Raw genomic sequence first — 26,427 nt, 5'->3', positions numbered from 1 at the left:
ATGAACTACAAAGACAAACTTTCACTATCTTGAAACATGAACAAAAATATTATCTCCTTCTAAACGTAAAATAAGAAAATCACATAATACAATTGTGCACAATATGATAAAAATAAAAATAAAAACACACCATGTTTATTTGTTTTTTTGTTTATTTTTATGATGAGGAATTTTCTAAAAGCAAGACCCTTTAGGTCATCTCTACAAATGAAATTTCGTGTACCATAGGCATCAGTTAGGCCTAAGACGATAAGGATAATTCATCAGCTATAGATAAGGCAGTTGTATCATAGATAAATGTATAAGGTTGTAGGAGAGTATTTCATATAACAAGATTCAGTTAATTAGTTACACTGTTAGGATTAGTTAGACAGTTAGATTATGTATTGAATAAACATGTATATATATTCCCTTGTAGAGTGATGTAATTCATTCAATGAAATAGATTCAGTTTGTCTTCATGGTATCAGAGCTCTCTAAGCTCTAGCGAGCGATCTTCAATGGCCTCTTCTTCTTCTCCTTCGTCTATCCCTCCCAATCTCTCACCATGCTAATCTCAAATCTCAATTCTCTTGTTTCAGCCCCAGATTGTCTCACCACAGCCACAGACTGTTTCACTTTTGATCCCCAGAAGTCCACTTTCCAACGGTGGTGGCCTCATAGCTGAAATCCAAGTGTACCAATGGATAGGCCCGATTTAGCGAGGGCTGCTTGACTCTCTCTTAACGATTCATGCCCAACTTCTTCCCCAGCTAGGTTTCTTCCCTCTCCTCTTCTTTTCATCAACTCTAAACCCCTAAACAAGATGTTTTAAAGATTTTTTCAAAGAGTTCACCTCTCTTTCATTAATTTCCATTTTGTCCTTGCTCGGTTTACTGAAAAACGCAACATTTAACAAAATGCGAGCCTCGGAACATCGTAGGAACTTTTTATCAAAAAAATTTTGAAAAAGAGAGTTTTAAGGTCTAAAAATCATTTTGATCAAAATAGTTTTTGGTCCAAAATGGGGTGTGAGGTTGGGATTCAGAGCTCCTCTTGCCGAAGAAATCGAACATTTGCACAAGATAGCCTGCACCATCAAGTAAGCAATCAGTGGCGCCCAAGTCTTAAGAACGGTCAAAAATGGGATGTCTACACATGGCATTGATTTTCATGACACCTTCAGTTGTGGCCAAGCTGCCCACAATAAGGATCTTGTTATGCTTGGCTTTACATCATCATTGGTCCTTCAAACAATTGGACATCGATGATGCATTTCTTCATGGACATCTTGAGAAGAAAGTCTATATGGAACAGCCACCTGGGTTGTTGATCCTTCTAAGAGTACAATGGTGTGTAGACTCTATAAAGCCCTTTATGGCTTAAAGCAAGCCCCAAGGGCATGATTTTCTACTTTCTCTGGTTTCCTTCTATCTCAGGGCTTTCTTCAAAGCAAGTGTGATTCCTTTTTATTTGTCCATAAGACAACCTCTTCATCACCTATCTACTCATCTATGTTGATGACATACTTCTCATTGGTACTAATTAAACATTTATTCAAACCCTTTTAACTCACACGCACAAGGTATTTTCCACGAAGGAATTGGGGAATATATCCTATTTTCTAGGCATTTCAGTTTAATCTTCCCCTCATGGTTACTTTCTTTCTCAAACCAAATACGCTACTGACATTCTTGAGAAAGTAGGTATGAAGGACTGTAAATCCTGTGTTACTCGTGCGTCTCTAAAGCCTCATCTTCTTCCAACTGCTTCTTTGCCTTTCTCGTAACCTTTTCTCTATAGAAATATTGTAGAAGGCCTTCAATATCTTACCATAATCAAGCATGCCAGTTCATGCACTCCCCTACCATTGGTCATTTTTCTGCTATCAAACGAATTCTCAAATATGTTGAGGGACTTTGACTCATGGTTTGCACTTTCAGCCTAGTGATTTCAATCTACAGGCTTATAGTGATTCTAATTAGGGTGGAGATCACTCAAACAGAATATCTACTTACGAGTATTGTGTTTACTTAGGTACCTATCTCATCTCATGGTCTTCTAATAAACAATCCACAATCTCAAGAAACTCTACTAAAGAGAGTATCGATCTTTAACTAATATGGCTGCGGAATTATCATGGTTGCAGATGTTGCTTGAAGATTTTGCTATTGATCTACAAGCTTCTCTTCCAGTGCTATGTTGTGATAATCAATTTTCTATCTCCTTGGCTGCTAATCTTGTTTCCATAGCCACTCTAAACATATCAAAGTGGATTGTCATTTTGTTCGTGAGAAGCTTGCAGCTCAAAGTTGTTAACCAAGTAGGGTCCTGCCTCAGATTAGCTTGCTAATGTATTCACTAAAGCTTTATCCTCCGCTTGATTTGGATTTTTGACATCCAAGCCAAGGGTTGCTTCTTCATCCCTTATCTTGAGGGGAAACAATAAGGATAATTCATCAGCTACAGATAAGGTAGTTGTATCATAGATAAATGTATGCGATTGTAGAAGAGTATTGCATATAACAAGATTTAGTTAGTTAGTTACATTGTTAGGATTAGTTAAACAGTTAGACTTTGTATTGAATAAATGTGTATATATATACACATGTAGAGTGATGTAATCCATTCAATGAAATAGATTCAGTTTGTCTTCATTAGAAACATCAGCGAAATTTGAACCAAAGACATCCAATTTTACACAGTACGTCCACCCCAAGTATCTATATGATTGCAAGGATCAAAACTCTTTCTCTAAAAAACCTCCATCTCGGGCTTCACCGCTGGCCAACCGGCCGCCGCTTTTGGCTATGGCGGTTGGTTGGCCTAGCATTTTTTTTTTCTTGTGTACATGTTTTTTCCCCTAATAATCTTGAGCCCCCATTAGTTTTCCACTATTTCCTCTTCAGATCTAATCTCTAGATTTGCTTAGGATGCTGTTTTGGTTATCTCGTTTTTGTGTAGGATACTCGTTTTCACAAGCGTTCTTTAGGGTTTTTAACTGGGTATTCCTTGGGTGGTTTTAGATCTATCATATCCAGCGGTCTGAAAGCTTGTTGAGTCTACACTCTGTGGTTTTGGTGCTCATGGAAGCTTTGATGGGTGGTATTGGTGGGTTTTTCTTCTCGAATGGAGAGGTTCGGTAGAAATGGTGCTTCGGCCATGGGTTTTGGTTTAGGGTGGGTGTGTTGATCATGGGTGGGTTGGTTTAGGAACTTCATTCGGGCACTTCTTTGCGAGTGGGAGTTTGAGGGGTGGAGGATCCAGAGTTGTTTAGGATCTTCATGTGGGCGCTCCTGTGCAAGTAGGAGTTTGAGGGGTGAATTCTGTTCAATTCTATGGTGGTCGATGGTCGTGTTCAATTAAGAGGAGATTGGCGCCAGGTCAACAAAGAGAGGACTACTCAGCGTTGTTGGTGAGGATTAACCAAGGGAGTTGTTTGGGCGAGGAAAACCGTGGGAGAAGTTTAAGATGGAAAATTGGATTTTATAAGTTACAAGCGTAGTGACAGCAGCAGCAGCCCTAGTCCTAGAGGCAAAGCCAATGGCTGTTGAAGAAGAACCAAAGGAGGAGGCTGCAACAGCAATAGAAGGGGCACCAGCAGTAGTCCCGGAGGAGGTAGAAGTCGGCATTGAAACTGTTGTAGACACGGGTGGATCTCAGCAACAATGAAGCCTGAGTGTCTGACGATGGTGTGGGCCGTTTAGGACATGCGTGGGGTTTCGAGACAAGCGTGGTTTTTGAGACAGACGTGGGGTTTATCACTAGGGATCATGAAAAAAATGTCATGAAGATGATCATGAAAGATTCTCCACCTTTGGATTACACATACAATAAAACACCACGTATTAATCTAAGGATGAAAAATCTTCATGATATTTTTTTCATGATTTCTAGTATTACTCTTATTGATTTTACAAAAAACAATATTTTCATACACTTGCAAAGAATTATGGTGCAAACATGTTATCCAAAACTTAGTTAGAAGGAAGCAACTATGGGGCTCCTAACTTGATATACCCCATCATTCCATATCAAGGAACCCGAGAGCACATTTTCGTTTATTGTGTCGCCAATCGTTACGACGAATGATTGTTTCTGCCCTAGAGCTTTGAATGTAAGTACACTCGGTTCAACTTTGACCTCAATTCCCAATGGAGCAAACACAGTTGCCTTATAAGTGGACACAGGTGAGCCAACGATGGTGACAGTCCTGTGGAACACACGAATGATGGGTTTACAGCTCTGGGAAGACAATGCAAAAGAATGAATATTCAGATCCCATACGACTCCACTATTGGCTTCAATGCAAGTTCTATTGTTATCTCCGGTAACAAGACATAGTGACTTGTTGCTATATCCTTGTCCGCATAAAAATCTCACATAATCAATCTATCGGGCATTATATACTAAACCAAGATTTGCAACATTTACAGGGTCTATATGGTCTGCCCCATATGCGAACTTGGCATCAATGTTGATCTCTGCACTCATCAAAGAAACTGCAGTAAATAAACAAAAAGTGAGTTGCAAGTAATGCTTATTTTGGAGATCAATAAGTATAAGAACATAATTTATTTATTTTTTCAAAAAAGTGTATTGCCATTATTTACCAAGATGAATGCACTATTGTACCAATACATTCTATGTAATTTTTTGTATTCATGCCATTCTTATTTTTAAGGATGAAAGAAAAATTCTCTCTCTCACTCTCTCACACACACACATACACATGCACACACACACAAGATTCTAAATTTGCTCAAAAAAAGTTTTTGATCAAAAGGAAAGAATTATCATCTTTAAGAATAATTTTATTACGACGTATTTGATTGGAAGATTTAGAAAGAGAAAGGGAAAAGGAAAAGGTAGGTGAAATATAGATAAAATATACTTACATTTCACCTAGTTTTATACACGTCTTCCCTTTTCCTTTCCAAATTTCTTCCTAAATTCTCAAACTAAACACAAGCTTAGTGATCTTGAGCAATAACTCTTTCTTTCAAGTTGCTTATTAAGATACCCCAGGATCACAAGATAAATATTTGGACAAATTACAATGGTAGTCCTTACATTTTACCTGTCATGACCCGAACCCACCCCTAAAAATTTGGGTCATAACCAACCAGTAATCGCTTGATTACCTTCAGACTCAGACAAACATACAAAGTAATTATAATAATGGGACCATAAACGGAAGCATACGACTATTGAATAAGTCCATTGGGCTATGCCAATATGAGCAAAATCATATGAACTTACATCATAACACATTCAAGTAATTACATGCCCATAAAAAAATGAGAGCACCACAAGAAAATTATGCATATCGTTTACAAGCCCAAGACCATAATAGCAAAAACAAAATAAAGTCGAAGTATGATGTGAGTTAAAGGCAAAACTCCATCTTGGAGGCATGACTCGACAGGTGACAAAAATAGCTTCTGAAGCTAACTCTAAAGATGGGCTCCATGCTGCGGCTCACCTACATGTGCACATATAATATTGGGTGAGCGAAGCTCAATGAGTAATAATATTGTAATGCAATGTAAATAAATGAACATAAGGTTCTCACAATTTCATAATCATAATACGAAACAACCTTGGGCCTGTCATATAAGTAGAATGGCCTTAGGCCCATTACATAAACAAAACGGCCTTGGGCCCATCGTATCAAAACGGCCTCAGGCCCACAAGGTACAGAACAGCCTTAGGCCCACATATTAACAGCTGTTCAGAATGACCTCTGGTCATATATTATCATATTATTAACAGAACGGCCTTGGGCACACATATAATACAAAACGGCCTCGGGCCCACATATGATACAGAACAGCCTCAAGCCCAATTATTTTATAGCATAAACAAAATGACCTTAGGTCCACATTGCACGTGTCATATAACTTTTACAAATTTCATTCATTCCAGTCAAAACACAATGTTGGCACAATTTACCATTCATGGCTCAAAGCAATCAAATGATATCATATTTTTACAATACTATTACTCACAGTGCGTTCGATCTTGTGGCGTTTCCTCCGGCACACGACCTACACAAACATTTCACACAGCACATTTGGTAAATCATTTGTTTCAATCCGTACACTTTTCTTTCATAGTTCACAACTTTTTAAAATGGGTTTCTAACCATCATTTCACTCCCAAAAAGGTTTAAACAAGGTTGGAAATACGTTCAGAAGGTCAGGAAATCAACACAAGAAAATAGAATTTTTGCCCCTGCCTGGCCGCACGTGCGGCCTGACCAACCACTCAAGCGGTCCTGCTCCGCTCGTGCGAAAATGTGAGCCGCTCGAGTGTGCAAAACCGAAATCACAAAATTTGCTCTAGTTTCGCTCGTGTAGAGCCCGTGGCCACACAAGCGGTCTGGGCATAAACGACCAATCCGAAAATGGCACAAAATGTAAACTTTCCCAAAACCTTTCCAAGCTCAAATCAAAGCAAAACTCACACAAAATATGATAAATAACATGATTTATGGGTAATTACATATCAAACACATCATCTTGCTTCAAGAACAAAATCGAGATTTTATCTTTTTCATAACTTCATGAATTTCATGATCAAACTCAAATACATAAAAACATAAATGATCCTACAAAAAATCTTGTTGTATGCACAATCTAGAACTCATTTCATGTATCAATCACAAGATTGAACTGAAATCAAACAAAAATGAAGAGATTTCTTGATTTTATTTTAAACCCTTATACAACTCGAAACCCTAACTCAAAATTTCCAATTTCTTCTTGATTTCATGCCAAAGATGAGCTAAAGACAAAAATTGTAAGTAAATTATCATACCTTAACTCAAATCTAAGATTTGCCCCTTGATTCTCTTCCAAATCCCTAGCTCTTCCTCTTTCTCTCTTTCTAACCCACTCTAGCAAAGCTCTCAACCACAAATGAAGAATACAAGGGCTAAACACATATATGACTTAACTCATAAAACATGATTTAATCATTACAAATCGTAATTTTTCAAAATTTCACCGTAGGCTCTAAAAATCATGCTAATCATAGATATGAAGTCAGTTTTGATTTATTGCGCCTCTAAGGCTTTCAATTTTCAGTTCAAAGTTGTAATTGCAATAGATATTCCTGCATTCATGTAGACGTCCCCGAACGCCCCCGGAGGAACGAGCCCCCCCGTTCCGTTCGATATTGGGCTCACTACAGTTCGGACTCTCAAATTGTCACGGTTCTAAATCTGAACCAAAGAGTCCAAATCCGGCAAATTGTTTTGAGAAAACAGATTTTGAAAGAAGTGCCAAACATGGACTGCTTTGCCAGATACAGAGTCGCCACCTAAATATTTTATTTTGGGGGAAATTTAGGAAACCCTAACTCGTTGCCTAAGGCCACGTGTCCGTCATCACCAAAGTTGCCTCGGCTCGAGAACTTGGGTACGATTGGGGAAGGTCACTTCGTGAGCACCCCCGCTCGCCCGATCAAAGATCGGCCTCTACTAACCATGATATCTATTTTTGAAAACATTATGTGTTCTTATTCCGGTTATTAGCCTAGATTTACTATGTGATGCGCACAGCATACAAGTATAGACTGGATTGCCTGAATTGGAACAAAACATTTCATGTTTGTTTGTTTGAAAATGGTTTGATGGTGCTACTCGCAAGTAGGCTAAGACGTGGATTTGCCACCCTCGGGTGGCCTTAGAAATGATTTTGCCACTATCTAGTGGGCTTAAAACACACAGTGAATGAATTGTTCCAATCCAAATAACCCAACCTTCACCCACAGGCATTCAGGCAGTTATATCACATAAGCATATAGCCTCATGGTAAGCATGCTATTCATGGCAGTCACTCACACGCATGCAAGGATGCTAAAGCATAAAACTTACCGAGTACTCCAAGCCAAAACAGAAGCTAGGTTAGAAATCCATGCATGATCCTAACTATACAGAAATGTCTAATGCAACACATGCAAAAATGCAACTATAGCAGGCTCGGCTATTCTAAACATGGCATATGAAATGCTACAGCTAACATGTATTCAACTTAGAATTGAAAATACAATGCAGTTAGTATGATGCGCCGAGCCCGGTGCATGTAAAACAGATGAATGAATGCAAACATGCTATCATACTGTATGCTAATTGAAACATGCCCTAATCTAACCATCATAAGCTGGTAAATAAAACGGAGAAAGACGTGGGGTTGGAAGACATACATCACACACACGCACACTTATTACAACATTGCCCTCGCGCAGAGGGTCCGAATAAAATAATATACAGTCTCAAATAAATAGTACAGTCCAAATAAATAATACAGTCCAAATATGTACAAAAATCCTAATTAATTACCAAATTAACTAAGAAAATAATAAACTGGCATGCAAGCCAGGGACTGCCTTGACTCTTCTTCAGATGATGAATAATGCATATCCGGGTTGCCTTTACACCGAAATCCACTGTGATGCCCCAATTAGCCTCTGTTTTGCAATAATTTTTTGGAAAACACGCCAAGCCCCGGAAGACTGCTGATTCTTGATTTGCTGCAACAGAGAGCAGGAAAGGGGCATGGCAATGTATTTTCACAAATGTATGCATGCTTCGATCCTCGTGCCACCAATCACTCATCTCAATGCATGATGCCCGAGGATTCGAATTGCACAACTCAATATGAAATGAATGCACATATAAACACAACAAAACCTAAACTCCATCATGGATAATCCGGAGTGTCGGTGACTGGGAATTGAGACACGTTCCGTCACTCGAAGTACGAAACGTCCCTCGTTTCCCGTGCTCGGGCTAACTCCTATCCCAAACACAATGCAATATGCATGACATGCATGAATGCAATTCTAACATGCAACTTAGCATACACAAAGCTATGAAATGGCATACACGATGCACGAGGTAACATGGCATACACAATGCGCTAACATACAACCTAGCATACACAATGCTATGAAATGAAATGGCATACACAATGCACAATGGACTTATACCAACATGAATGGACCTCAGCCACACTCACATAGGAGGCCATGAGATGAAAAATGAGACACTCGAAATGCGTGCACACATGCACGCAAACCGAGGACCGAACCTAAGGCACCAAATGCCACTCTAACAAGACATGGCAAGGCATGGAATATGGCATACTAGCATGAAAATTTCAGTACCGAAATATGATGCAAAATGAACCTGAAACATGGAAACATGGCACCCGATGCATGGAATGGCCCCGAAACACAAAACTAGGCATATGCATTGGCCTATAGCTATACAAAGTATGCATTATTTGATCATGAATCATGAAGACAGATTCAAGGAAGTCCCAAAACATACATATTTACAGTTTATAGCAAGGCCAAAAAGTGAACACAAATAGGGCTAAGTTAACATGCAAAAATGGCCCCAAAAGAGAGATAAAGAAGCAAGTAGCAGCTTCTGGCCCAAAATAATGAAGAGTCCTTCAACAAAGTTGAATAGAGGCTCAAAAAAAGGTATTTTACAGTTTATGGCCGAGCCCAAAACAGTGCACAAGTAAGCTTAAAATACTATGCAAGAAATAGGCCTAAAAGAAGGTTTAAACACAAAGTGTAAAAATGGAGCCTCAGACAGCAAAAGACCCTTGATCAAACATGAAAAGGGGGTCAAAATATGACTATTTTAAGTTCAGGTCGGAGCCTAAAAATACAAGCACAAGGGGCTAACAAAACATGCAAAAATAAGGCCAAAAGAGGGATAAAGAGGCAAGTGAAAAAAGAAAGCCTCAAAAAGTGAAGAGCCCTTCAACAATGTTGAAGAAGGGCTCAAAATAAGCCACTTTTAAGTTTATAACCAAGCTCAAAAAAATTTAAAAATAGGCCTAAAATACTATGCAAGAAAGAGGCATACAAGAGAGGTAAAGAAGCAAGTGTAAAAAGGAAGCCTCAAACAGAGAGAGGCCCTTAAACAAACATTAAAAGGAGCTCAAAATAATGCTATTTTCAGTTAGGGTCGGAGCCCAAATATTCAAGCAAGAGGAGCTAATATATTGAGCAAAGATAGGCAAGAAAGAGGGAGAAGGAGACTTACCCTTGTAGCCTATGTCTTCAACAACTCTTGGACCAAGTTTGGTGGCTCTCAACCTCTGGAAAAAGCCTCAAATTTCTGGAATGGAAGATGGAGGCTTTGTGCTATGAGGTGTAGGGTAGATGGTGTAGGATTAAGGAGGTTTTGAGGGTTGGAATAGAGAGAGAGAGAGATACAATGTAGGAGGCTTTAGACCAGATTTTCTAACCCTCTGAAGCTACTGGGATGGCCTAGATATATAGGCAAAAGAGGGGGAAAAAAAAGGGGGGAATGGAATTCAAGTTTCCCCCCAAAAGTTGGCCCCCCCAGATACAAAACTAGGGGGAAACAGAGGGCATATTTGTAATGTACCTGGAGAGAGGATCATGGCCGGCTGGTTTGCTAGGGTTTAGGTGGCCGATCGGCCTTTCCCATGGCCGGTCGGCCAAGGGTCAAAAGGGTCAAGCAGTATTAGTGGCCGGCCACCCAAGATTGGTGGCCTCCCATGTGTGCACAACACAACCATGTGGTCAAAAACTGGATAAAGTAAACCAGGAGAGAGAAAAGGCCACTTTTAGGAGGGGTTCAAAAGGGGCACACACAATTACTGGCCGGCCATGTGATATTGGTGGCCTCCCAAGTGTGTACAACACAAATATGTGGTTTATGGTTGGAAAAAGTGGCCTTAAGGTGGTCAACATTGGCTTTCAAGTGAGAAAAACGAGCGACGAAGGGCGATGGAGGAATAAAACTGGTTGTCAGAACAATTACTGGCCTCCCACCCTTCTACGACCTTCTTAACAATGAAACAGAGGTCCCTGCCAAAAATGAACCCAAACCGATGTAAAATGAAGGTTCGGGGCCGAAACGCGCAGCCCGAGGCCCCGAAAACTGACTGTTAGGCACCGGAAGTGGTGTTCGACCACGAAGTTGGTCTCTCAAGCCACAGTGTCCCTCAAAAGGGAGCAAATAAGATGCATGCCAAAAACCGGAGCAAACGGAGGTGGTTAAGCGGTCCCGAACCGAGGCACACGGCCAACGGCTCCGAAAAATCGAAAACCGGACTCCAAACGAGCAAAATGGCCTATAACCACGAAACGTAGCCTACGGCCACTGAGAGATGATCTATGAGACCTCTCTCTCCCTTCGGGAAGAGAAAACAGAGAAAATAGAGCCTGGTTCGCAAACCGAGGCAAAGCATGAAAGAGTCCGGAAGTCCGGAGGCAAGGCTCACAGCCGAAACTCTAAAATTTCTGAACGAGCATAATATGCACCATCACCGAGCGCTCAATCGGTGACGTCTGAGTCTTAAGGTCGGTCAAAATGGGGTGTCTACAATTCAACAGATATTATTCCAAATTCACGTACTCGAACTTGTAAATCATATTAAACATATAATCACATGCATAATTAAGCATAATACAGGTTGGGTTATCACATTACCCTTTGTGTCATTTTGCTCCCTCCATTTTCAATTCACTCAATTTTGATCCATAATTTTAAATTTGGTCTAATTGATAATGCTATTAGTGTTTCTGACGAAAAATAATCATTGAATTGGTTAAGTTTTAACTCACTGAGTTTAGTAAATTTATAATTTTATTCTAAAAATATGACACATGCCACTTATATACATATTTTTAATAAAAAACGATTTTAGTCTCATGTATGGGTGTAAATTTAAATTTATTATAGGGATAAAAGAAAGTTTTAGTCTCTAAAGTATGCATTGTTTTTCATTTTAGTTCCTCAAGTTTCAATTTTGTCAATTTGATCCTCAAAGTTGTCAATTTGGTCTTAGGTCTAACGTCTGTTTATATTGATAACAGTAATATGGATAAAAGACAATCCCTAAAAGATGTGTTTCTTGTCATTTTAGTCCCTTAAGTTTTAAATTTTGTCATTTTGGTCCCTTAAGTTTTAAATTTTGTCATTTTGGTCCTCAAAGTTATCGATTTGAGTGAATTTGTTCTCAACTCAAGTTGACCACTTTGTTGACCAAAATGATAAAATTTAAAACTCGAGGGACTAAAATGACAAGAAACGTATACTTTAGGGATCAAAACTATCTTACACAGGGATAAAATACTTTTTCCGTTATCAATATAAATGGACGTTAGAGATAGGACTAAATTGACTCAAACTGACAATTTTTTTTTTATCAACAAAAAGAACATTATTAATGAAAATCAAATATACAAACATAAATAAAATTGGAAAGATACAAAGAAGATTAGCATGGTCTGTTCAAATTGACAACTTTAACAATCAAAATGACAAAATTAAAACTTCAAGAACCAAAATGATAAAGAACTTATTCCTTAAAGACTACAACTATCTTTTATCCTTATTACAATGTGAGTATACTATGAATAATGTGAGTCATTTTCAAGCCCTATAGCATTGTTGTATATATTTAGCACCGTATGGCTCTCATGAACTGCTTCCCCATGACAATTATGACCTGTGACAATAGACGGAATGTAATTAGGACCCGTAGGTTGAGAGTTAGAGCCGAATACGCCTTAAACTTACTTGAAAAACGACGTTTCAGGGGCGAAAATTCAAAACAGCCCCCAAACAACCGTGTGGCTCTCACGAACTACTTCTCCGTAACAATTACGACCTGTGACAACTGACAGAATGTAATTAGGACCTGCAGGCTTAGAGTTTGAGCCGAAAACGCCTTACACTTAATCGAAAAACTCGCAACACTTAGTTTAAAGAGTGACAACTTTATGAAAATAACATCTACATATTCTAATAATTGCCTTTATATATTTATAGGATGAAGAAATTACATATTAGATTGTTTGTACAGTTAGTTGAAATAAATATTGCATGACACACATATATATATATATACTTTTTTTTATTTTCAAGAAGACATTTCTCGATTGTTCTACCTTAAATCACTACAACAAAATGCACTTTCGGCGACCAAAATTTTTCAGTCGCCAAAAGTTGTGGAATTGTCGATTAAAAATTTTTTTAGTCGGCAAAAGTAAAATATTTAGCTACTAATTTTTTTAAGTCAGGGTATATTGGTTATTGGTGACTAAAAAAAAATTTAGTCGCTAAAAATGCTAGAATTGGCGACAAAAAAGAATTTTAGTCACCCTATACTGAGTTTTGGCTACTAAAACCATTTAGTCTTCGAATAGAAAATAAAAAAAATATTTTTTACCTTTGGCGACCAAAATTTTGGTCGCCAAAAGTTTATTTTCAGCGACAAAAAAGAATTTTAGTCATTGTATATTGAGTTTTGGCTACTAAAACCATTTAGTCGCCAAATGGAAAATAAGAAATTATTTTTTACTTTTGGCGACCAAAATTTCAGTCACCAAAAGTTTATTTTCAGCGACAAAAAAGAATGTTAGTCGCCAAAGAGTTGAAATTTTTGGGGGGAGACATTTCAAATAATTTATAAAATACTTTTTGCGACTAACAAATTTTGGTCGCCAATAACCATCTATATAATTAATATCTCACGCTCTCACTCTTCTCTCCCAACCCTATACAAAACCAGGGCCTCTCTCTCCATGTCTCCTCAGCGTCCTTCTCCCTCTCTTCAAATTCTTTTTTTTTTTTGAACTATCACTCTCTTCATATTCTTCTCCCTCATCTTCTTTTCATTCAACTTGTCTCTCTCTTTCTCTCTATAAACCTACATTCTTGCAGCATCAGATTTGGCCTCCCTCTCTCCATCAATGAACTCGTCAACGGCAGTGGAAGGCTTCCGATGTCGACTTTCTAATGTCCCTTCTCTACATCGGTTGAGTAGTTTTGTTTACCCAAACACATTAGCAGCCCTAGATCCCCAAATCTCCTCCATTGACAACCAAGAAAAGGTAAGTTTTTTTTTTAATCTTTTTTTTTAAATAAATTCTCTCCACTCAACTTGCATTTGATCCCCATGATGAAAAGCTGTGTGATATGAATAATAGACTTGCTAAAATGTATTGATTTTGTTGAATAATGGACTTGTTGAAATACATTAGTAGCCTCTGTGATGTTCATACATAATGAACATTTTGCATTGCAAGTGTATGATGAAATGCGGCAATGATTTATTTTTTTATTTTTTAAAACAATGAGATACATGTGAATAGGAGCAAATGGCCAAAACACGTGAAAATTAAGTGATTTAGAAAACAAAGCATGTGTAATATGTTTAATTAAATTTAAATCGCATAAGCCAACCATTACCTGTGGAATATATTTTTGCTACCTGTTGAGCCAATTCTTGTATTAGATTATTATTGGAATATTCCAACAGAGGTGTAACTCAACTGAAAGTTCTAAGGGCTATAATAATTGTGAAGTCCTCTCACTCATTTTGAGAAGTGGAGCATTGCTTTGAATTTTGGTACAATAACATAAAGGTCATAAAATAACCACACAACTTTGCCCTTTAAAATATAAAGATCATATTCCTAGTGGTAAGCCTCTCAACATCTAGTTATTATTAGTCCTCATTAATTTCTATTGTTTTATATTCAACATGGGCACTAGGAAGACCAAGTACTGCCTTCTTCATTTATGTACATCACTGATCAAAAATTTTCACCTTACATGTCCTAACTCCAAAGGTATTGACCAAGAATTCATTGCAGGGGAGAAAAAGATTGTGCAGGGGAGCTAATATGGATTTTTGTTGATTCTTTAATGCCTTGGTAAATTTTATATGTTAAATGTTCATACCATATGCATGTTTAATTTTTTATGTCATTTTTGCAGCTCTTGGCCACTCTTAGTTCTCTTTGTTTAATGTATTTAATTTATGTTCTAATTACTTGCATTTTGTCAAATCTTAATTCGTAGAAGGAAAATGTCTCGTAGCTCAAATTTTGTGGCTCAAAAGTGGCTCAAATGGCCAAAACGACGTCGTTTTGGCCATTTTTATGTTGTTCTGTATTCAAAACGACGTCGTTTTGGCCATTTGAGCCACTTTTGAGCCACAAAATTTGAGCTACGTAGCATTGTCGTTCTTAGAAACTACATAAAGATTATGAATTTTTTTGTTTGATCTATTCTTGGCAATTATTGAGGAGTGTGTCAAGATGGAATAAACATGCAAGTTCATACCAATGTTGAATGTATAGAAGGTGGATTCATTGGTTTTAAATGAGTGTCAATCTAAAATTGATCTATTACCTAGGCTTTTGCTAATTTGCATTGTAGTTCAACAATTTGATTTTTGGTTTGTGGACTGGACCACTAAAGTCAAGTCCTAAGTCATCTATACTGTTATAGAATCACACAAATGGATATTGATATTGATATTATCTATATATATATATATATATATATTTACAAGTGTCACTCCAGGTTTAATAAGCACATGCAAGATCATATGTTTGATGTTAGTCTATTGACTAGAAGTGTATAACCATACAGACAAGTCTATTGTGAAGAACTTCTTATCAAACAAAAGTAGAAAGTGAAATAAAAGAGAATCAGTGTTTTGGAGGTGTGGGGTTCCAAGATTCAGGGAGCAGTAGGCTAAAAGAGAACTAATATTCTGTAACGCCCTCAAAATAAATGCGTAAACTAATCATTCATAATATCCATAGACATAGGAGAATAAAATATATTCATTCATCAGAGTGTTATTTACAAAAGATGATTACATGTTATCAACAAAATAGTTGCCCTACAGGCTTACAACTTTCCAACTCAGACACTTGGTTACAACAAAAGGAGAGTCCTAACTCTTTTGCATATAAAGCCCTTGGCTTGAATTATATGTAATACAAAAAGGTAATAACAAAAATAAGCCTTCAGCCACTAATCCTCCCAAGCTACGTCCTTGGAGGCGGCATGTCACCTATACCTGAAAATGGTGTCCCAAATAGGGTGAGCCAAAGCCCAGTAGAGATACGCTAAACCAAATATGAGAAATAACTAAAACATTAGCATCTGATAAATGTTCAACACATGTACATCACTTTACACCATGTCTATAACCCATCAACATTGATATTCATCTTTCAACCCGGTTTCATTTCTATTTCCAATTCATTTTATTAACTTGGCTCATTTATCCAAATAATTCAAATGAGACTACAACTCATAAAGACAACACTTCAATTCATCGACTATTCAAAATGAGACTACAACTCATAAAAATAACAACACTTCAATTATCAACAATTCAAAATGAGACTACAACTCATATTATCCGTACTTCAATCATCAACATTATTCAAACGTATATAAGATTTCAGGACTTTCACCCTGGACACTCCGGCCAACTTAATTATCAATGGAGTCCATTCCCTATCTCCTCCCAAATAGTGGAATACATCCCCTATCTCCTCCCACACAATGGAGTACATCCCCTTTCTCCTCCCAAAAAAATATACATATGCAATGTATTTAAACACTTCATCATATACAATGATCAATTAATGCACATATTCAATGTGTTATTCCAACTGTCATATTCAATGACATAATTCAATTGATTGGTTTCAATTTCCTAATCATCAGGCAGTGTCTACAATAATCAAGACTATCATTCACCGATAGCCCAAAGCAGTTATCTCTAAACAGATAAATAAATCTATCAACAGATTTATTACATTTTCCATAGGTGAGTGATTCATCAATCCAACTACACCAACTTGTCCCAATTCCATTCAATTTCAAATCAATCTCATATTCCTCACAATTACCAAATTAATTATACAAATTAATTACTTAAATTCAATTAGGGCATTTTTCTATTTTTCCCAAACATTGATCCTAAGACCAAGCTTCACCAATTAAACCCACAAATCCCCATTTTCAAGACCTCATATGCACATAGAGCTTAAAAGCACAAAACCCCTTTTTTAAATATTATAAATCTCAAACCATAACTTCCCAAATTACCAAATCTCACCATTTATACAAAATGACAAATATTTATGTTAAAACTCATAAGAATGAGTAGATTATCCCTACCTCAAAGTTAGGAGCTCAAAGGAGAAGAAGGATGAAACTCAAGATGCTCCAAATCTCAACTTTTTCGAATCAAAACGAAGCCCACACAAAGCTCTACCTTTTATACAAAGGGACTAGGGTAGAGAATCCCTAAAACAAGGTGTATTTGTAGAGAGAAGAAGTGTGTAGAGAGAGAGTGTGTCAAATCTAGGGCTTAGAGTGAAAAGGAGACAAAAAAGTGATAAAGAGAACCGTTGCTGCGATCTGATATATGCGAGGCTCGCTCGAGCGAAGAAATGGTCGCTCGAGCGACCAGACACAACAAATACCTCGCTCGAGCGTAAGAAGCCTCACTCGAGTGCACAATTCAAAGCTTCAGGTCTGCAACTCAGACGCACGCTCGAGCGCAAGAATTCTCGCTCGAGTGAAGGAACACAAAACATAGAGCTTGCTTGCTTGAACGAAAGAAAGCTCGCTCGAGCGAAGAATACCAACCTTCAGGTTTTTCAAAGATGCTGTAGATACTCCATTTTTGACAGACCTTAAGACTCAGACGTCATCGATTGAGCACTCGGTGATTGCGTATGTTGTGCTCGTTGCGAGGTTTTGGAGTTCTTGGCTGAGAGCCTCGCCTCCGGACCTCGGACCCTTTGTACTTTGACTCAGTCTGCGGACTAAGTCTTGTTTTCTCTTCTTGGAGAGAGGGAGAGGTCTTGTAGACCATCTCTCAGTGGTCGTAGACTACCTTTCCTGGTCGTAGGCCACTGTTCCCATTTGGAGACTAGTTTTCGGTTTTCGGAGCCGTCGGCCATGCACCTCGGTTCGGGACCGCTTAACATTCTCCATTTGGCACGTTCTTTGGAACACACCTTGTTTCCTATGTCTAGAGGGACAGTGTGGTCCGGGAGACCACTTTTGTGGTCATACACCACCTTTTGTGCTCAACAGCCAGTTTTCGAGGCCCCCGGCCGTGCGCTTTGCCTCCCGAACTCTCGTTTTACATCCGTGTTGGTTGTTTTTTGGCATGAACCTTGTTTTCCTTGTTTGGGAAGTGGTACAAGGGTGGGAAACCAACTTTCTCCTTGGAAACCACTTTTCTCCCCACCAGCCGATTTTCTGGTCGGCAAACTGGTTTTCTTGGTCTTTGGGCCACATTTTCTGGTTTCCCACCCCACCATTGGCTTGATTTCAATGTGGAGACCACCATTTGCCCTGGTCGGCCGACCAAGGTAAGTGGTCAGCCGACCATCTTTTCTGGTCGGCTGGTTTCCTCCTGTTTTGTCAGACTGTGTGGATGTCAGCTGTGCCAGCTGGAAGGCACAGACTGTATCCTCCATACACGTGTATGGAGGATTTGCATCCAAGCTTTTAGCTTCTTGAGGAAGCTTTAGCTTCAAACCTCTATAAGAGAGGCCCTCCCTCTCCTTTGCACAGGTTCAGATTTTGGCTAAGGCAAAAATATATATCTCTCTCTATATCTCTACATTTTGGGTTCAAAAGTGTGTTGTTCTTGACCTATTGCACCACACCTCATAGCCACACACCCCCACCATTGATCTGAGGTTCTTGGAGGGTATTTTCAGAGGTTGAAGAGTTGGTTTTTGGTCCCAAAACTTGCTGGTTTTGCTGAGCTTCAAGGGTAACTCATTTTCCCTCTTTTTAAGCTCTATTTTGATCATTCTCTTAGCCATACTTGCATGCATATTTAGGCTTTGTTGTCAACTGAAAAAAGCTTCATATTTAAGTATTTTTCATGTTTTTTTAAGGCTCTTTTGGTGTTGAGGGTCATCTATCCTCTTGCATGCTCTATTTAGCCTTGTTTTGTGCCATGCCATGAGACCTTTGTGTTGATCTTTGCTTGGCCTTTTAGCCACTAAAATCCAGCGGATTTTTAGTGGTTGGCATATGGTTTTGAGGGCCTAAATCATAGAGGGGAGACCCTCTCTCTTTTGGCCTTGTTTGTTTACATTTTTGGCCTTTCAAAGGAGCACATACTTTCATACTTCCAAGGCTTGGTTCAGGCCCTTTTTGGTGACTTTTGGGACCTACCTAGACTCTTTCTATGGCTGGTTTGGTCACCTTGGGTTTGCCTCTTGCATGTGTAGAATAATCCCTTTCATGGCTTATCAAAGTAGCACCTCATTCTTGCATGTATTGGTCATATTTCAGTGGGTTTTGGGTCATCATTTGGAATGCCATGACTCTATTTTTGGCTGGTTTGGTAGCCTCTCACATGCTTCATATGCTTGTAGTGTAAATCATGTTTACTAGCTTAGAATGCATGATGTTTTGGCCCTCTATTCTAGCACATTTTGGCCATGCTCTAACCTGATTTTGTTCATATTTCGGGCTACCTTAGCTCTATTTTGAGGCCTCTTGGTTGAATGATGCTTTCCATGCATGCTTGTAGTGTAATACCCTTGACTAGCTTTGAGTTTTGAAGTCCCTTGCATGCTTAACTTGAGGTATTTTCATGATTTGACATCATTGAGTATGATGTTGTAGAGCATATAGGGCTGTCATACTTCCATGTTTTCCACTCTTTAAGTGCCCTTGAGAGTTGTGCTTTTATACCCTATTTGTGAGCCATTGCATGAGCTTCATTTTTGTGCCTTTCAAGCCATCATTCTAACTCATTTTGCTACTATTTTGGGCCAGCATAGGGTCTGTTTGGAGTTGGTTTGGCCATTTGAGCATTGCCTTGCATGCCTATAGTTTCGGTGCTTAAGCCATTCAACATGCATTGTGTGAGTTGTTTACTTCATTTGGAGTCATTTTGTATGCCATTTCAGAGTTGGAACATGTGTCCTTGCACTCCATATTTCATCCTTTTCAATGCATTTGGAAAGTTGTGTTTTATGCCTTAGGCTTGGGGGCATTGCATTGGGCATGTTTGCATGAGTTTTGGAGCCTTGTTTTCATCATCTTTGGCCACTGATTTAGGTGTGGCTGAGGCCCATCTATTTTGGTTTAAGTCCATTTTGCATCGAGTATGCCATTGTAGTTCATAGCATCGAGTATGCCACGTTGCCGCATGATTGATCATTGCATTGTGCATGCCTTGTTCATCTCATTGTGTATTTTAGTTCCATGTGCATTGTGTATGCTAGTGTCATGAGTGTTGCGCATGCCATGTAGCTTATAGCATTGTGTATGCTAGTTGCATGTTTGCATGTTATCCCTTGCATGTTTGCATGTTATCCCTTGCATGTTTGCATCACTTAGTTGCATTGCATTAGGATTGCATGCTAAAGTTGCATTTGTGCATGCCATGTTTGTTGCATTGTGTTTAGGATAGGAGTTAGTCCGAACACGGGAAATGAAGCACGTTTCATACTTGAAGTGATAAAACGTGCCTCAATTCCCGGTCGGCAACACTCTTGACTACCCATGACGGAGTTATTGGCTTTAGGTGCTTGTGTGTGCATTCATTTCACATTGAGTCGTGCAATTCGGCTCCTCGGCCATCATGCATCAAAATGCGTGATTGGTGGCCCGAGGGTCGAGGACTACACTCCCTTGAGCTTATGCAATGATGAGGAGAGTGGTCGTGCACACATGTGTTGCAAATACTTTGCCGTGCATCTCTCTTTCCCTTTCTTGCAGAAAACCAAAAACCAAGAAAGGAAACTGGTCGGCCGACCAGATTTACTGGCAGGCCAACCACTTTTTTTCGTTTCCACCACAAAAGGTGGTCGGCAGGTGGTCTCCTATGCCTATAAGCTGGTCGGCAACCTTCCCACAGATTTCCAATGTGGAGTTTCATCTCTCTGGAGCTTTGTGCAAGTTTCTAAGATCAATTGCAAACAAAGGCGAGTTGGGGCATCGCGAGGGATTTCCGAACAAGGCAATTCAAGCATGCATGTGTCCTTTGTCATTCAAAGCAAAGCTCGGGCAGCCCACATTCATTTAGTTTGCATGCTCATTTAGATTTCTTACTTAGTTAATATTGTGTAATAAGTAGTTGTAACTTGTTATTCATTTCATTGTATAATAACTAGTTTAATTAGATTAGCTTAGATTAGCCAGTTGGTTCTGTATTATTCATTCGGACTCTCCGTCGATAGGGCAAATTTTGTAATAAGTGTGCGTGTATGTAATGCATGTCTTCCAACCCCCACTTCTTTCTCCCTTTTATTTATCAGCTTACGATGGTTAATTTTAGGGCATGTTTTAATTAGCATCCTTATGTTCACATGTTTGTATTCATTCATCCATCTTGCATGCACCGGGCTCAGCGTATCATACTAACTGCATTGTATTTCAATTCCAAGTTGAATACATGTTATCTGTAGCATCTCATATACCATCTTAGAATAGTAGAGTCTATCTTAGTTGCATTTTGCATGTGTTGCATTATCCATCTTAACATGAGCTAGGATCATGCATTGATTACTAACTAGTTCCTGTTTTGGCTCGGAGTACTCGGTAAGTGTTTATGTTTTAGAATCCTTGCATGTGTGTGAGTGACTGCCATGATAGCATGCTTGCCATGAGGCTAACTGCTTATGTGATATAACTACCTGAATGCCTGTGGGTGAAGGTTGGATCACTTAAATTGGAACAATTCATTGATTGCGAGTTTTAAGCCCACTTGAGAGTGGCAAATCACCATGTTTTCTAAACCCACTTGAGGGTGGAAAAATTCGCATTTTAGCCTACTTGCGAGTAGCAAACCGCTTTCAAAAACAGACATGAGATGTTTTGTTCCAAATTAGGCGATCCAGTCTATACTTGTATGCTGTGCGCATCACATAGTAATTCTAGGCTATTAAACCGGAATAAGAACGTATGTGTTTTCAAAAACAAGATATCATGTTTAGTAGTGGCCGATCTTTGGGGTGCTCATTGCATGACCTTCCCCTCTCGTACTCAAGTTCCCGAGCTGAGGCAACTTTGGTGATGACGGACACGTGGCCTTTGGCGAGAGTCAGGGTTTCCTAAATTTTCCAAAATAAAAATATTTAGTTGGCGACTCTGTATCTGGCAAAGCAGTCCATGTTTAGCACTTCTTTCTAAAAAATCAGTTTTTCAAAACGATTTGCCGGATTTGGACTCTTTGGTGATTTATCGATCTTCCATTGCACTTTGTGAGATTAGATTTAGAACCATGACATTGAGTCCGAACTGTAATAAGCCCAATGAACAAAACGGGATTTTCTCGGGACGTTCAGGCACGTCTACAGACGCAGACGCACCCTCGAGCGCAAGAGTGCTCGCTTGAGCCAGGAGACACATCAAAGAAAGCTCGCTCGAGCGCAAGAACCTTTGCTCGAGCGAAAAGGCAAAACCCAAGGCTCGCTTGAGCGCAAAAAGCCTCGCTCGAGCGACGATGCCAAATTCTGGACAGTAACCATTTGTTCCAACTCACGACCAACCTGTACCAAACTGACCCAACACATCCCAAAACTCAAATACAAAGGGTTTAAAGGACGAAAACAAGATATAGACAACAACAACCATGACGGAACCCAAGTCCAAAACAAAATAAATGACGGGAAAAACCGGGATCGCTATATATTCTTCTTTCAACTTTATAAAAATTTTTGGACTTGTGACAACAGACGAAATGTCATTAGCACACGTAGTTTGGGAGTTAGAGCCGGAAACGACTTAAACTTATTCGAAAAAGTAAGAGTTTGACATCCAATAAATGTTCAACATTTTCATTGTAAATGATGCCATTGTTTTATCGTACACGGTGGTCATTTAGGTGGTAAACATATTAAGAAAGCATGGCATGGTTATGGAGATAACCCCATAGATTACTCAATCATTTTACTTTGATTAGGAAAATGAGAATGAAGAAGAGTTAAAATAAATTTACCACCAAAACATTATGCTCATAAAAAATTATTTTATGAAGAGGTATGCTCCTAAAAATTGTATTATTTGTAAATTGAAATCAAGTTTGAAATAAATCTTTCATGATACATACATATGATTATATTTCGAAAAAATGTTTTTATAGATTGTTCTACCTTTAATGCATGTTATTACAACCTTTTTCCCATGTCTGAATGAATTGATATTTTGTAAGGATGCAATTGTTTTTTTATTTTTTGTAGATGGCTTTTGGCGTGGACTTGTGGTCTACATTTTTGTTTATAGAGGAGCCTTGACACTTTTGTATAATTCTGCTAACTACGTCTTCCTTTGATTTTGTGAATGTATTTTTTGTATACGGAGAGCTTTGATTTTTGTATGATTCTATATTTTGTATGGAATTATTATTTTAGTTTGGACAATAGTTGGTTTGTATGAACTTTGACATTTAAAGTTATTCATTTTTTGTATACGGATGCAGATTGTGGAATGATTGACAGTATACGTATTATTTTGTTTATATATGTATTATAGGTTGCATGGAATATAGACAGGTTGTGGAGAAATTATAATTTTGCGATAAAACATAAGATCATGTTTTTGGCGATTAAATAATTAGCAGCTAAAAACAAATTGGGAAAATAGTTTGGCCGACTAAAAGTTTTGTAGTAAAAATAAATAAATAAATAAACATTTGGCGACTAAAAGTTTTGTAGCCAAAAGAAAAATCAAACATTTGGCGACCAAAAATTTTGTAGCCAAAAAAAAAAAATCAAACATTTGGCAACTAAAAGTTTTGTAGCCAAAAAAAAAAAAAAATCAAACTTTTGGTGAATAAAATATTTCATAGCCAAAAACAAAAGCTGAAGAATAAAAAAACTTTTGCCGACTAAAAATTTTGTAGCAAAAAACATAACACTTTTGCCGACTAAAAATTAGTAGCCAAAAACTATTTGCCGACTAAAATTTTAGTAGCCAAAAACATAACACTTTAGGCAACTAAACCTTTAGTAGCCAAAAACATAACACTTTTGCCGACTAAACCTTTAGTAGCCAAAAACATAACACTTTTGCCGACTAAAATATTAGTAGCTAAAACACAAACTATTTGCCGACTAAAATTTTAGTAGCCAAAAATATAACACTTTAGACGACTAAACTTTTAGTAGCCGAAAATGTGCTATTTAATTTTATTTCCAACCTTTTGGCGACTAAAAATTTAGTCGACAATTGAATACATTTGGCTACTAAAATAATTTTAGTCGCTAATTACATTTCCCGACAATTCTTCAACGACTGATGCTGCGACCAAATAATTTAGTCGCTAAAAGCCATTGGCGACTAAAAATTTAGTCGCCAAAAGTGAAAATTCTTGTAGTGAATGCATGTTAGAACATGTTCCCTATGGCTGACTGGATTGATATTTTGTAACCAATTCTAATATTTTGTTTTCTATTTGTCTTTTTTTTTGTAGATGGCTTTGTTGCGTGGACTTGTGGATAATCCATATTGGTGTATGGAGAAGAATTTTCACTTTTGTATAGAACTAATATAATATTTTTGTCGTCCTCAACTTTTGTGTAGTTCATTATTACTAATACAGAAACCTTTTGGCAATCAACAGATAATGACTGTCGTGGTACATATATGACCATTTGTCGGCATACATATATGACTTTTTGTCGTGGTCTATAAAAAAACTTTTGTCGTGGTACATAGATTACCTTCTATCATGGTACATATATATGACCATTTGTCGGCGTACATATATGACCTTTTGTCATGGTCTATAGAAAAACTTTTGTCGTGGTACATATATCACCTTTTGTAGTGGTACAGATTATGATGGTAATTTGTACCATGTCAAATGGTAATTTCGCTTGATAGTAAATGTATTTTTTGTATACGGAGGACTTTGATTTTTGTATGGAATTATTATTTTAGGTTTGTAGGGATTTTGACATTTAAAGTTATTTATTTTTTGTATATGAATGCAGCTTGTGAAATAATTGATAGTACGTAGCATTTTGTTTATATACAAATTATAGGTTGCATGGAATATAGACAAGTTGTGGAGAAATTATAATTTTGCGATAAAACATAATATCATGTTTTTGGCGACTAAACAATTAGTAGCTAAAAAGAAATTGGGAAAATACTTTGGGCGGCTAAAAGTTTTGTAGCAAAAAAAAAAATTAGACATTTGGCGACTAAAAGTTTTGTAGTCAAAAGAAAATCAAATATTTGGCGATTACAATATTTCGTAGCTAAAAACAAAAGCTAAAGATTAAAAACACTTTTGCCGACTAAAAATTTAGTAGCCAAAAATGTGGGACTTTAGATGACCAAATATTTAGTAGCCAAAACAAGACCTCTTTGCCGACTAAAATTTTGGTAGGCAAAAATGTGGGACTTTAGGCGACCAAAAATTTAGTAGCCAAAACAAGAACTCTTTGCCGACTAAAATTTTAGTAGGCAAACATGTGGGACTTTAGGCGACCAAATTTTTAGTAGCCAAAACAAGAACTCTTTGCCGACTAAAATTTTAGTAGCTAAAAATGTGGGACTTTAGGCAACTAAAAGTTTGGTCGCCGAAAATGTACTAATTTAATTTAATGTCCAACCTTTTAGCGACTAAAAATTTAGTCGAAAATTGAATACATTTGGCGACTGAAAAAATTTTAGTCTCTAATGACCTTTACCAACAATTCTTCGACTACTACTTCTGCGAGCAAATAATTTAGTCTTTGAAACCCTTCGGCGACTAAAAATTAACTTTTAGCGACTAAAAATTTAGTCGCCAAAAGTGAAAATTTTTGTAATGTTAATAGATGCAGGAGACCATAAGCTACTGCCCCAGTAGCATGCGGGCAAGACATCGACATTCCGGAGATGATATTGTATGAAATCACTCTCGTATCTCCTTCCAACCCCGTTGCAGTTGTACCTTCTAACCATGCAGCAAGAATATCTACTCTAGGTGCAGTTAAATCAGGCTACAATCAAAATAAAATATTGCGAACATAATGAAAGATGAAGAAAATGATATGTTGTGATCATAATAATACCAAAAAAGGTGTCATTATTCATTAGTTTCCTTGAGGATGTCCCTACTTTCAGCGACGAAAATTTGATTTTTAGTCGCCAAAACTGCTTTTCCTTGTAGTGTGAAAACGAAACAACAAACGGTGAGGATTCATCTTTAACCTCAATACTCTTCACTATCTTTGCCATTGGCTTGCTGTACAATTATTATCAATTAGTGTTTTTAATTTTTTTTAATTATTTTTATGGTTGTTTTCATTTATATCTCTTCAACTATTATCAATTTTTTTTTTTCTATTTCATCCATAAATTATCAATTTTACCATTCAATCCTTCAAGTTTTTTATTTTTTTATTTTTTCCAAATCATATGCTCTAATTAGAAATAGTTTGTCAAAATCAGTAATAGTAGCAACCTAACATAATGTGAAAAATTTTAATCTTATAATTTAGACAACCACATCATACGGCCAAACAACTATTTTCTTATTCATATTATATTAGAGCATCTCTATCAAAATAGTTATTTTTATTTTTTTTTAATTAAAACAGTGATTAAATCACTAAATTTCAACTCTATTGAACTAATAACTATCAAAT

General features: G+C 37.6%; 1 protein-coding gene across 1 annotated transcript; it reads right to left on the bottom strand.

The window, feature by feature from the left end:
• Positions 1 to 3,960: 3,960 nt before the first annotated feature.
• Positions 3,961 to 26,017, bottom strand: LOC114296592 (cucumisin-like). The gene is made up of 4 exons (XM_082868102.1): positions 25,898 to 26,017; positions 25,626 to 25,779; positions 4,390 to 4,481; positions 3,961 to 4,224 (listed from the first exon to the last, which is right to left on the bottom strand). The coding sequence occupies exons 1-4, from the start codon at positions 26,015 to 26,017 to the stop codon at positions 3,961 to 3,963; spliced, it is 630 nt and encodes a 209-aa protein (XP_082724228.1).
• Positions 26,018 to 26,427: the final 410 nt, after the last annotated feature.

Source organism: Camellia sinensis, chromosome 1 (genome assembly GCF_055761805.1).
Source record: "Camellia sinensis isolate YWXY chromosome 1, ASM5576180v1, whole genome shotgun sequence".
NCBI lineage: Eukaryota > Viridiplantae > Streptophyta > Magnoliopsida > Ericales > Theaceae > Camellia > Camellia sinensis.
This window is presented reverse-complemented; position numbering and strand designations above follow the sequence as displayed.

Bases quoted from the DNA above. Each gene is read 5' to 3' on its own strand.
- LOC114296592 (XM_082868102.1), bottom strand. From the start codon at position 26,017: ATGGCAAAGATAGTGAAGAGTATTGAGGTTAAAGATGAATCCTCACCG. The intron at 25,780-25,897 runs GTAGGGACATCC...TTTTGATTGTAG, and splicing joins TCAAATTTTCGTCGCTGAAA to CCTGATTTAACTGCACCTAG. The intron at 4,482-25,625 runs GTCTCCTGCATC...TATTTACTGCAG, and splicing joins TACTGGGGCAGTAGCTTATG to TTTCTTTGATGAGTGCAGAG.